General features: G+C 41.3%; 1 protein-coding gene across 5 annotated transcripts in view; it reads left to right on the forward strand.

Annotated features, from left to right (window-relative positions):
* Positions 1-14,292, forward strand: part of LOC139458354 (nephrin-like) — a 285,363-nt gene that overhangs the window by 240,697 nt on the left and 30,374 nt on the right. For all 5 annotated transcript variants that reach the window (XM_071239752.1, XM_071239756.1, XM_071239755.1 and 2 more), the window contains 4 exons: positions 9,983-10,315; positions 10,932-11,222; positions 11,846-12,148; positions 13,359-13,484. In XM_071239752.1, the coding sequence (XP_071095853.1) occupies positions 9,983-10,315; positions 10,932-11,222; positions 11,846-12,148; positions 13,359-13,484 (1,053 nt within the window). The remainder of the gene's footprint in view (positions 1-9,982; positions 10,316-10,931; positions 11,223-11,845; positions 12,149-13,358; positions 13,485-14,292) is intronic.

Raw genomic sequence — 14,292 nt, forward strand, 5'->3', positions numbered from 1 at the left:
ACTTCCCTTTAGAAGCTGTATGAAACTACAAAGAATTTCAATCAAGCTGTAGGAGGGGTGGGGTGGGGTAGCCTAATGGTTAAAACATTCGCTCATCACGACGAAGGCCCGGGTTCGATTCTTAACATGAGAACAATGTGTAAGGCCCATTTCTGGAGTCCACCACCCTGATATTGCTAAAAGCGGTGCAAAACCATACTCATGCACTCATTCAAGTTGTATGCTAATTCACCTGTCTTCCTGTGATGCCCTTGTAAAACTCGAACCTCTATCATAGCAGGAAATATATTATCTGATAGCCCTAGATATAAGGGAGGGCATGAAGTAGAGGTATTTATGTACCTCACACAATGTTGTCTCCTAAGAGGCACATGCCATTCTCAACCTGGTGCTAAATACATAGTTTCCACCTATTTTGGACCTTATTTCTTTCTTACATGGAAAGGTCAGGATTGGGTAATTTTTGTTGAATGTACAGCAACCAGTAAAGATCTCAGTTTCATGTATTTAACCAGAGAGAGAAATTAGACTCGACAGTAAACTTTAAAGTAGCCTCATCTTAACTCATCTCCATCTACTCCTTAAGTCTTGATGTGAAGTAGTGAAGTGGTGGGCATGACATCAAGGTGTAGGGTACCTGTAAACATAGGATTTACACTGCTGACACTGCCAGTAACACTGAGATATGTCTGGAGCTAACAGTCACTATGAACATTTATGTGTTATTGCCTGTGATAGAAGAACAGCAAGTCTGTTGTGCATGTTTGATCAGCCTTGTTTGAATGGATCATGTTTTGTATTCATGTAGACGGTTTGCTTATTGGTTGATCTTAAGATGGCACAAACAGGTCTTGCTTTTGTATTAACAGCAGCTATTATTTGAAGAAAAAGCTTTCATTAGAGCTGTTTGTGGTGCAGATTATTTGAAGATGAAAAGTAATGAGATTGCAGCTGCCGACATGATCAGATTCGTACTTGTTCTCCAGATAAAGGTGGATGCTCTTGTAGCCCTTCAATGAAGAACTTCAGATTAACGCAGGACATTATTGCCAATCCTAAAAAACTCATTAATTGTCAAAAGAAAAAAAATCAAAACCGACAACAGCATAATATTTGACAGAAATGAATGAGTGCTGTATCATTTGTTGCCTGTAGGCGTGAAATTGACTCGCAATGAGCAACATTTTGATATTGACTAATTGTAAGCATTCCTCACCATCGTCGGTGCTTCGGAAGTTGGTGATTGTGGCCAGCAATGTGCCGCAGTTTAAGTGTAGCCAGTTTTTATCACAACTTGTACAAAAATGTGTGCTAGAAGATGAATTTGTGTGAAAGCATCATCTCTTGCGGAAGAGTTGATGAAAAGGCAGTAGCTTTGAAAACTCATTAGGTCTCTGCTTTGTAAAATTTAATTTTCACTGGGCGATTGATTTCTTTACTTCTGGTTTTCGTCAGATATTGTTTCTTGTGTTAAATCTGCTTGCGTTACGTTGGAGGACCCTCACTGAACTTTTTGTTTTCTTTCGATACTAGACGCTTTTGGAAGAAAAAAAGTTGTGTAAATCAAATTTCTAACATGTAAGTGCATCAAGCATTGTGGTGAACTGCAACCAAAATGAGAATTTTTTTGTTTTGAGAGTAAAACATTGACAGATAACTTATCATGTAGAGGAGTTTAATTTGTAAAGAAAAAATGTAAGAAAAATCAGAAAAGATGAATTCATTTAAAGTGTGGCCCAGTAGGAAGACTCAAAAAGATTGAAGTGGAATGAATTGAAGTGAGCTTTTTCACAATCTCATCAAGAAAAACAAAGGATTAAGAATATTTCTTGAAGGCCAGAAATATTCTAGTGGGTATTGTGGAATGATCATGGTGGGTGGAGAAAACCGGCAGATTAAGTCCAAGATGGCAGGATTTTTTTATGGTGTCCTTGTTTGAATGGATCATGTTTTGTAAAGTGGAGAAGATATCATGTTACCCACATTATGCCAATCTGAAACTGTTAATCATTGCTCTACAAACTGAGTTGAATTCCCTGTGGATTTATGCTGATTTTGAAGGAAGAAATACATGTGATAAATGAGACCAATTATGTTTAATTGCATGTTGCTTGTTCCAAGGCCTAATTGACAAAGTGAGTTATGTTTCGTTGCCATTAAAATTGCCTTACTGAGTAAAACCACTTCAAACAACTATCTGGTCGAAAGAAAAAGGTAACTAGCAGTGTAAAGATCTTTCAGCATGTATTGACTATTGACGGGTGAGATCAGTCATATCATTGTCAGGCAGCTTGAATTAGTTTGTCTCCAACATACCAAGAAGAGAAGGAATCATTATTGAGAGAACCCTTATTCAGTGAATTCACTTTATACACTGATCTGTAAGTGTTTTGCTCCTACTGTGAGGTTCCCTGGAAAAAATAAAATCTGTCCCTTGAAAGAGCTTAATTTTAGTTTATCTTAATCTGTGTATGAAACAGAGATCTACTGTTGGCAAAAAATTGTTGTTTTAGAAACATATATCTTACTGCAAGAGGTGAAAAAACAGCCCATGTGTTGAAAAGAATTATAACAGTGTAGCAAAAGAATGAATGACTCCACCTCCAACCAACCCACTCACTTATGTTGTATCAGGAGAGCAACATGATATTTCATTGGACACATGGAATATCCTATTTATTATATACTTTTTGTGTAGTTGTCTAGATATCGCAGGACACCAACACCACCACCAACCCACTCACTCACTTATGAAGTATCACTGTGTAGATATCGCAGGACACCACCAATCCACTCACTTATGTAGTATCACTGTCTAGATATTGCAGGACACCAACACCACCAACAACCCACTCACTCACTTATGTAGTATCACTGTGTAGATATCGCAGGACACCACCAACCCACTCACTCACTTATGTAGTATCACTGTGTAGATATAGCAAGACACCAAAACCACCACCAACCCACTCTCTCACTTATGTAGTATCACTGTGTAGATATCGCAGGACACCACCAACCCACTCACTTATGTAGTATCACTGTGTAGATATCGCAAAACACCAACACCACCACCATCCCACTCACTTATGTAGTATCATTGTGTGGATATCGAAGGACACCACCAACCCACTCACTTTTGTAGTATCACTGTGTAGATATTACAGGACACCAACACCGCCACCAACCCACTCACTTATGTAGTATCACTGTGTAGATATCGCAGGACACCACCAACCCACTCACTTATGTAGTATCACTGTGTAGATATCGCAGGACACCAACACCAACACCATCCCACTCACTTATGTAGTATCATTGTGTAGATATCGCAGGACACCACCAACCCACTCACTCACTTATGTAGTATCACTGTCTAGATATCGCAGGACACCAACACCACCACCAACCCACTCACTTACGTAGTATCACTGTGTAGATATCGCAGGACACCAACACCACCTCCAACCCACTCACTCACTTATGTAGTATCACTGTGTAGATATCGCAGGACACCAACACCACCACCAACCCACTCACTCACTTATGTAGTATCACTGTGTAGATATAGCAGGACACCAACACCACCACCAACCCACTCACTTATGTAGTATCACTGTGTAGATATCGCAGAACACCAACACTACCTCCAACCCACTCACTTATGTAGTATCACTGTGTAGATATCGCAGGACACCAACACCACCTCCAACCCACTCACTTATGTAGTATCACTGTGTAGATATCGCAGAACACCAACACTACCTCCAACCCACTCACTTATGTAGTATCACTGTGTAGATATCACAGGACACCAACACCGCCACCACCAACCCACTCACTCACTTAAGTAGTATCACTGTGTAGATATCGCAGGACACCAACACCACCACCAACCCACTCACTCACTTATGTAGTATCACTGTGTAGATATCACAGGACACCAACACCGCCACCAACCCACTCACTCACTTGTGTAGTATCACTGTGTAGATATCGCAGGACACCAACACCGCCACCAACCCACTCTCTCACTTATGTAGTATCACTGTGTAGATATCGCAGGACACCAACACCACCACCAACCCACTCTCTCACTTATGTAGTATCACTGTGTAGATATCGCAGGACACCAACACCACCTCCAACCCACTCACTTATGTAGTATCACTGTGTAGATATCGCAGGACACCACCAACCCACTCACTTATGTAGTATCACTGTGTAGATATCGCAGGACACCAACACCACCAACAACCCACTCACTCACTTATGTAGTATCACTGTGTAGATATCACAGGACACCAACACCACCTCCAACCCACTCACTTATGTAGTATCACTGTGTAGATATCGCAGGACACCAACACCACCACCAACCCACTCACTTATGTAGTATCAATGTGTAGATATAGCAGGACACCAACACCACCACCAACCCACTCACTTATGTAGTATCACTGTCTAGATATCACAGGACACCAACACCACCACCAACCCACTCACTCACTTAAGTAGTATCACTGTGTAGATATCGCAGGACACCACCAACCCACTCACTTATGTAGTATCACTGTGTAGATATAGCAGGACACCAACATCAACACCAACCAACCCACTCACTTATGTAGTATCACTGTGGAGGTATCACAGGACACCAACACCACCACCAACCCACTCACTCACTTACGTAGTATCATTGTGTAGATATCGCAGGACACCACCAACCCACTCACTTATGTAGTATCACTGTGTAGATATCGCAGGACACCACCAACCCACTCACTTATGTAGTATCATTGTGTAGATATCGCAGGACACCACCAACCCACTCACTTATGTAGTATCACTGTGGAGGTATCACAGGACACCAACACCACCACCAACCCACTCACTCACTTACGTAGTATCATTGTGTAGATATCGCAGGACACCACCAACCCACTCACTTATGTAGTATCACTGTGTAGATATCGCAGGACACCAACACCACCACCAACCCACTCACTTATGTAGTATCACTGTGTAGATATCGCAGGACACCAACACCACCACCATCCCACTCACTTATGTAGTATCATTGTGTAGATATCGAAGGACACCACCAACCCACTCACTTATGTAATATCACTGTCTAGATATAGCAGGACACCAACACCACCTCCAACCCACTCACTTATGTAGTATCACTGTGTAGATATCGCAGAACACCAACACTACCTCCAACCCACTCACTTATGTAGTATCACTGTGTAGATATCGCAGGACACCAACACCAACACCATCCCACTCACTTATGTAGTATCATTGTGTAGATATCGCAGGACACCAACACCACCTCCAACCCACTCTCTGACTTATGTAGTATCACTGTGTAGATATCGCAGGACACCAACACCACCACCAACCCACTCACTCACTTATGTAGTATCACTGTGTAGATATCGCAGGACACCACCAACCCACTCACTTATGTAGTATCATTGTGTAGATATCGCAGGACACCAACACCACCACCATCCCACTCACTTATGTAGTATCATTGTGTAGATATCACAGGACACCACCAACCCACTCACTCACTTATGTAGTATCATTGTGTAGATATCGCAGGACACCAACACCACCACCAACCCACTCACTTATGTAGTATCACTGTGTAGATATCACAGGACACCACCAACCCACTCACTCACTTATGTGGTATCACTGTGTAGATATCGCAGGACACCAACACCACCACCAACCCACTCACTTATGTAGTATCACTGTGTAGATATCACAGGACACCACCAACCCACTCACTCACTTATGTGGTATCACTGTGTAGATATCGCAGGACACCAACACCACCACCAACCCACTCACTTATGTAGTATCACTGTGTAGATATCACAGGACACCACCAACCCACTCACTCACTTATGTGGTATCACTGTGTAGATATCGCAGGACACCAACACCACCACCAACCCACTCACTTATGTAGTATCACTGTGTAGATATCACAGGACACCACCAACCCACTCACTCACTTATGTAGTATCACTGTGTAGATATCGCAGGACACCACCAACCCACTCACTTATGTAGTATCACTGTGTAGATATCGCAGGACACCAACACCACCACCAACCCACTCACTCACTTATGTAGTATCACTGTGTAGATATCGCAGGACACCAACACCACCACCAACCCACTCACTCACTTGTGTAGTATCACTGTGTAGATATCGCAGGACACCAACACCACCTCCAACCCACTCACTCACTTATGTAGTATCACTGTCTAGATATCGCAGGACACCAACACCACCACCAACCCACTCTCTCACTTATGTGGTATCACTGTGTAGATATCGCAGGACACCACCAACCCACTCACTTATGTAGTATCACTGTGTAGATATCGCAGGACACCAACACCACCACCAACCCACTCACTCACTTATGTAGTATCACTGTGTAGATATCGCAGGACACCAACACCACCACCAACCCACTCACTTATGTAGTATCACTGTGTAGATATCGCAGGACACCACCAACCCACTCACTCACTTATGTGGTATCACTGTGTAGATATCGCAGGACACCAACACCACCACCAACCCACTCACTTATGTAGTATCACTGTGTAGATATCACAGGACACCAACACCACCACCAACCCACTCACTCACTTATGTAGTATCACTGTGTAGATATCGCAGGACACCAACACCACCCCCAACCCACTCACTCACTTATGTAGTATCACTGTCTAGATATCGCAGGACACCAACACCACCACCAACCCACTCACTCACTTATGTAGTATCAGTGTGTAGATATCGCAGGACACCAACACCACCACCAACCCACTCTCTCACTTATGTGGTATCACTGTGTAGATATCGCAGGACACCACCAACCCACTCACTTATGTAGTATCACTGTGTAGATATCGCAGGACACCAACACCACCACCAACCCACTCACTCACTTATGTAGTATCACTGTGTAGATATCGCAGGACACCAACACCACCACCAACCCACTCACTTATGTAGTATCACTGTGTAGATATCGCAGGACACCACCAACCCACTCACTCACTTATGTGGTATCACTGTGTAGATATCGCAGGACACCAACACCACCACCAACCCACTCACTTATGTAGTATCACTGTGTAGATATCACAGGACACCAACACCACCACCAACCCACTCACTCACTTATGTAGTATCACTGTGTAGATATCGCAGGACACCAACACCACCCCCAACCCACTCACTCACTTATGTAGTATCACTGTGTAGATATCGCAGGACACCACCAACCCACTCACTTATGTAGTATCATTGTGTAGATATCGCAGGACACCTCTAACCCACTCACTCACTTATGTAGTATCACTGTGTAGATATCACAGGACACCAACACCACCACCAACCCACTCACTTATGTAGTATCACTGTGTAGATATCGCAGGACACCAACACCACCTCCAACCCACTCACTTATGTATTATCACTGTGTAGATATAGCAGGACACCAACACCACCACCAACCCACTCACTCACTTATGTAGTATCACTGTGTAGCTATAACATATGGCTTATATTGAAAGCTGTATACAGGCTGATGGCCACTGCAAGCTGCAAGCAGGTGTCTGTTACAGTGTTGTAGTGTACTCAAGTACAGAACCTAATCCATCACAGAACTACAAAGACAGACAATTCCCTCATTATGACACGTACCTGTATTCCCTTATGCACAACAAAAGTCATCTTGATCACTGTGTTTATGAATGTCTGATAAAATTGATATGGAGGGAATAAAGGTTATATACAATGAAAGAAGACTTCCCTATTTGACTAATGATAAAGAAGTTGGCAGTGCCACCCCTGAGTGTAGCTGACCCTAATTACTGTGACGACATTAATCTTTCAGGGGTTAATAAGATGTTTCATTCCCTGGAGGATTCCCTCGTTCTCCGGGAGAACTCTAGGAGCAAGTGTTATAGTCTGTTTTAGGCGTCTAGATATTCTCTTTGATGTGGTGAGCCTTGGAAGCCAGTAAAATACAGTGTTTGAATAATGGAGAAGCAAGTCAGTCATGTTGGTTGTATAAATCTTGATGGTTTTTTTTTTACAAAAGCAGGATTTTTGATGTCTCTGAAATAAATGTGTCATTGTGAAATAAACATGAAAAACTGATTATGTGTACTTGATTTATTCTATAGAATTAGTACTGTTTCGCAATTATACGACTGCATCTTACAATTATACTTTAAACACAAATTAATATTTATCTAAATAAACATGATTTACTTGTCAGTGTTGTATGTCAGTGTTTGTTATTTCAGTTGGGTTGAGCAGTATAACCACATGTTGTCATTCTCACAGTTCTTCTTCCTCTGTACATGTTAATACTATGTCAGTACCAGACTCTCCATGTACAGCTGCGGTGTTCAGAAGAGGAAGATGTATTATGAAGAAATAACATACTTTTGTTGTTTAACTCTACATGGATAATATTTGGCACTTGCCATGATAAAGTGCGCTTCAAGCAAGTTGAAAGTAGTTACTTTTGATAGTCTGCTAATGTTACGTGATTATTAACAATGTACATTTATAAGATGTAAATGTAAGTTTGTAAAATTATTTTATCAAAATATGTGGCATGGTGATAATTCTATGGCTATTTGATAACAGTAAGTACTGGATAAGTCTATGGGTGTTTGATAACTCTAGGTACTTGATAACTCGATAGGTTTTGATAACTGTAGGTACTTTATACCTCCATTGGTATATGATTACTCTGTAGGTATTGGATAACTCTATAGGTGTATGCTAACTTTATAGGTACCATATTCAACGTAATAAATGCTCACGACGCTCTCAAAAATAGAAATAGGGGGCTCTTATTAGAATGTTATTTTGGTGAAAGTTGAAAGATAAATTTCAAGTGTTTTTTTTTTTATAACTATGTTTATGTACGACAGATATAGTTTCCCAGAATTTAATTGCTCAAAATTACAGGTGCATATGCGTATTATACATTGATCAATCAGAAGGGGTGCTAATTGGGATTGTTCACTAGCCAATATATTAGCAAATATCGCTGTGGGTGCTTATTAGAGCGGGGTGCTTATTACGTCGAATACGGTATTTGATAACCCTATAGGTATATGATAATTCGATAGGTATTTGATAACTCTATAGGTGTATGATAACTCGATAGATATTTGATAACTATAGGTGTTTGATAACTGTTGGTATTTGATAACTATAGGGATTAGAAAACTATAGCTATTTGATAACTCTATAGGTATTTGATTTAAGAAATAAATGCCCAGGGCGGTTTATTCCCCCTGCAGTGTTTTCTTGTATGATAAACAATGACCACGAGTCATTTTTATTATGAGATTTTTTTATATGAGAAATCAACATTTTGTACTGCCTCTTTAAGGATGATAATGAAATGAACAAGCTTTAAAAATATTTACCCGTGTTTAAATAATGATGACTCCCTCAATAGAATCAGACAATGGCAATGTCAGACAAATCCATTTTATTCATAGGTGGGAATTTCCTGCATAATTTCACAATCATCACTTCGATTACCTGTACCTTTTTCCCCCAACACCAATTGTCATATCTCTCCTGCTTTTGGATGCCATTGTTCGGCCATCGCGTTCATCTGTGTTGCACAGCCACATCTTTGGCGAACCTGTCACTATACACTTCCTTCTCAAATATTACGTCTTCCAGTATATGATGTCATCAAGTTGTAAGTGCATGTTTGAACCTCCAGAAATGACGTCCATGATAGAACAATGTTTTATTGTGAAATAAACCATGCTCCATTCTTCATTTTTCTTTGTGATTTATTGCGTAGCTATCTCATATAAGTATATGATAGCTATAGATACTTGATAACTCTGTAGGTATTTGATGAATTAATTTGATGAAATATGTTAACTGTTTCAGTGCCGCCAGCAATGCCGGAGATCGAAGGTTATACCAACGGGTCTGTGGTGGAAGTTCCACAGACCCAGGCTCTGCTTAGTCTCACATGTAAGGCAGCCAATGGACGACCACCAGCCACTATATCCTGGTACCGGAATGGGGTGAAGGTCACCAATAATGTCGAGTATTCCACACAGTCAACAACGGGGGACAAGCGATCCACCGCCATCAGTGTCGTCCGCATTCGGCTGACACAGCGGAGAGATGAAAACAATGCGATATATACCTGCCAGGCAACCAACACAGCAATCTCGGGCCCTCCCTTGACGACAGTAGTGCAGATTAGTATCTTAGGTTGGTACAAACTACACTTCATGCTGTTGATGTGTATTGTATGTCTCAAAGAGTTTCAAACTGTCCCCGGATTAGAAAGTTAAGAATTCAGTTGTGAATGCGCTTCTGTGTTTGAAGAATATATCAAAGCTGTTCAGGTATGTTGAAGACATGTTGATTTTACAGGTAACGTTTTTTGACATGCATGAGTTGAGGCTATTGTGATGAGATTCAGGACATCTCATCTCTAGTCCTCTGGAAAGTAAACTGTCAACATCTACCAGGCCAGACTTCTGGTTTCCTTTCTGGACTAAAAATTACTCACTCAGTCCCTTCCGTAGAAATGACAAAGACTTGATACTATTACACACACAGACTGATGCATTACAGGCAGGGGGCACTGTTTGAAAGTCTGTCCATTGACAGTGTGGTGAGTAATGATGTGTTGGAAGAACTATTTTGTCAAAACTGAAGTGTTGAGAATTTAATCATTTAGAGATTTATCACAAAACATCCTCCTTTTCTGTCAGGGTCACATCCCTGGCAGGTGAGATCATATATAAGATTGTGTTTGCTGATTTTGAAGTAACTCAAGTTATATCCCCAAGTCCACTGATTGTTGGCTATTTCTTTACAGAGCCTCCGGGTGCCCCTGAGATTTCAGGATACACCGACCAACAGATTGTGCGGACAAACGACACTCTACAGTTGACTTGCACATCAAGGGGAGGTAATCCTATCGGGACAGTCGTGTGGTATCGGAATGATGAGCAGGTGGACTACTCCTATGTCAGTGGCAGTGATAAGGCTGTCAATGAATATACCTTCACAGTCAACTCCTCGGACAACGACGCCATCTATCGATGCGAGGTGTCCAATCATGTGACACAGCGGCCGTACACTGCCCAGTACAAACTCATTGTACATTGTAAGTGTTGTGTGGACAGTGGATCACATGGGTCGGCAGGGGACATTGTAAGTGTTGTGTGGATCACAGGGGTCGGCAGGGGACATTGTAAGTGTTGTGTGGATCACAGGGGTCGGCAGGGGACATTGTAAGTGTTGTGTGGACAGTGGATCACAGGGCTTGGCAGGGGACATTGTAAGTGTTGTGTGGATCACAGGGGTCAGCAGGGGACATTGTAAGTGTTGTGTGGACAGTGGATCACAGGGGTCGGCAGGGGACATTGTAAGTGTTGTGTGGACAGTGGATCACAGGGGTCGGCAGGGGACATTGTAAGTGTTGTGTGGACAGTGGATCACAGGGGTTCGGCAGGGGACATTGTAAGTGTTGTGTGGACAGTGGATCACAGGGGTCAGCAGGGGACATTGTAAGTGTCAATTTTTTTTTCTGTAAGAAAGACATGGCCATCCCGACTTACCATACATTCCAGATGTGGTTGGTGGCTTTCCACGTTTGTCCTAAAGCAGATATATGTGTGCACAGGCTAGTATGTTTGTGATGCATGATGACCAAGACTTCTTTCTTTTTTTATGCGTTGATCTTGAAATGTTTTTGGATGATTTGTCACTGAATCCTATGTGTTTCAGTCTCCCCAAATAGAGTTGCAATAAGTGGTGGTGACCGTCCAGCCAAGGCCGGTCAGACAGTCAAGCTGGACTGTGTGTCTTCCAACAGCAATCCAGCTGCCGTCATCACATGGTTTGCCAGGGGGAGACAACTGGCACAGACTGATACCAGGGTAGAGGATTCACCAGACGGAGGCTATATATCGAAGTCAACGTTATCCGTCCAGCTGTCACATCAAGATCACAACGTGAAATATACATGCCAGGCAACCAATCCAGCACTTGGCCAGAGTGTGGATGACACGGTCACCCTTAGTGTTTTGTGTAAGCATCTTGTAATCATCATGTAACTTGTAACTGTCTCTATGTATGATTATGTTTTCCCTCGTATTGATCAGTAATAATCTGGGAAAAGATGTCAGTATTTTGCTATTGATTAAGACAGGTTTACGGAACATGTTTATGTATCAAATATCATTTTTTGAAACAGCATCTGTTACTTAGCTTTCTAACAACATTATGACACAACTGATCAGATTATCTTCCAAAGAACAAATACGCTTGAGGACCTGTTTATCCAAATAGCTAGTAAATTAACCGTAGTTATCAAAGTAGATTGTCTTCAAGACCACAACACTACCAAACATGACAAGAAGGACCAAGGTTGCAAGAAGCTTATGATAATCCATTCATTGTAATTCATTGATGGTATGTAACTCTTGCCCAGAAAAGTAAATAGCTTTTCAATGGAAAATGTATTTGTTGGGTAAAAGTAATTTGTATTCCCCAGATGAAAAGACCTTCGTTGACTTTTATGGAATTTCAAAAAAAAGAAAGAATACTACTGTTCATGTCCATCCTTGACCAATTTGTCGGTGGATTGACAAAATTGTCTGTAGACAAGCCAAATTGTCAGTAGACATGGTCAAATTGTCAGTAGATATGGCCGAATAGTCAGTAGACATGGACAAATTGTCTGTAGACATAGAGGAATTGTCAGAACATATGGCCAAATTGTCTGTAGACATGGACGAATTGTCATTAGATATGGACAAATTGTCAGTAGACTTGGCAGAATTATCAGTAGATATGGACAAATACGGACGAATCATCAGTAGATATGGACGAATTGTCAGATGTGGCCGAAATGTCAGTAGATATGGACAAATTGTCAGAAGATATGGCCGAATCATCAGTAGATATGGACAAATTGTCAGATGTGGATGAATTGTCAGTAGATATGGACAAATTGTCAGTAGATATGGCCGAATCGTCAGTAGATATGGACAAATTTTCAGAAGATATGGACGAATCATCAGTAGATATGGATGAATTGTCAGATGTGGCTGAATTGTCAGTAGATATGGCTAAGCTTTTATTTCAAGGTACTTCAGTCAGTGAAAAGTTGGAGGGCTTTTAGTTAAAAAGATTTCACTAAAGGTCACTGGAATTTACCTCCAGTCAAAGCAGATATTCCTATATATATGCCTCCTTCATTGCCTCAGTTGACGACACTGTGCACTGCCTGCTTCAGATCCCCCCAATAAGCCCAGCATCTCGGGATACACAGAGGGCAATGCAATCAAGGCCGGAGAGCTGGCACGCATCACATGCCAGTCCTCTGGAGGGAACCCTGTAGCTAAGCTGAAGTGGTACAAAGGTGAGTCTGTGTCACTGGGAGATGAGATGTCCTCCCTCAGACATCCCCAGTATGGAGGTAGGGGGACTGGAGGACACAACACTTCCTAGAATCTAACAGCTTGAAGAGGAGGATTTCCCCTACATCAACTGGGATTTAGTTGTCTTTCAAGTTTTAAAAGGGGGGAAACTGATTAAATGCGAAGATAATATCAGTGAGCAAATAATCTTATTTGAATATAGGCCCATATGAAGAATTTGTTACCATATATGATTGTAGATGTAAAAGTTACACTTTCATCAACCTATCTTTCTGTTGGTTAAAAAACTCAACATTGTATCACTTCAGGTAAACGAGCAACAGGATAACAAACTTTGTCAATGAAAATGTGACATTTGCGATTAAACATAAATAGACATGATGATTCACCATTTCAATTGTATTTTTTGTTATGGTAGGCATTATTTTAGATGCAGGAATTAAGATTACCATGTGTATTTGTCTGAGCTGGAAATTGAATCAACTGTTCGCACGTTTTATCCTAATATTCAGGTGATTAAGTTAAAACATACACAATACTATAACAGGAAATGAATTTTTATGCAATGATAGGGTGAAAAAAGTATCCTAAACCACTATTTTAAAATGAATAATATATTATGATTTCTTCAAGTAAAAGTAAAGCAGTTGTGATATCTGTATCCATTGTTTGTCAACTAAGGTTTGTTTCAAGGCATCAATAGTGGTAATATGTTGGTGGTTGCTGTGAATAGTGTGAGTTGGTGCTGTCATAGTATGTGGTAAAGCACACCTTATGGAATGGGGGTAA

This window comes from Haliotis cracherodii, unplaced genomic scaffold (assembly GCF_022045235.1).
Source record: "Haliotis cracherodii isolate W230 unplaced genomic scaffold, xgHalCrac1.p SCAF_12, whole genome shotgun sequence".
NCBI classification, from domain to species: Eukaryota; Metazoa; Mollusca; class Gastropoda; order Lepetellida; family Haliotidae; genus Haliotis; species Haliotis cracherodii.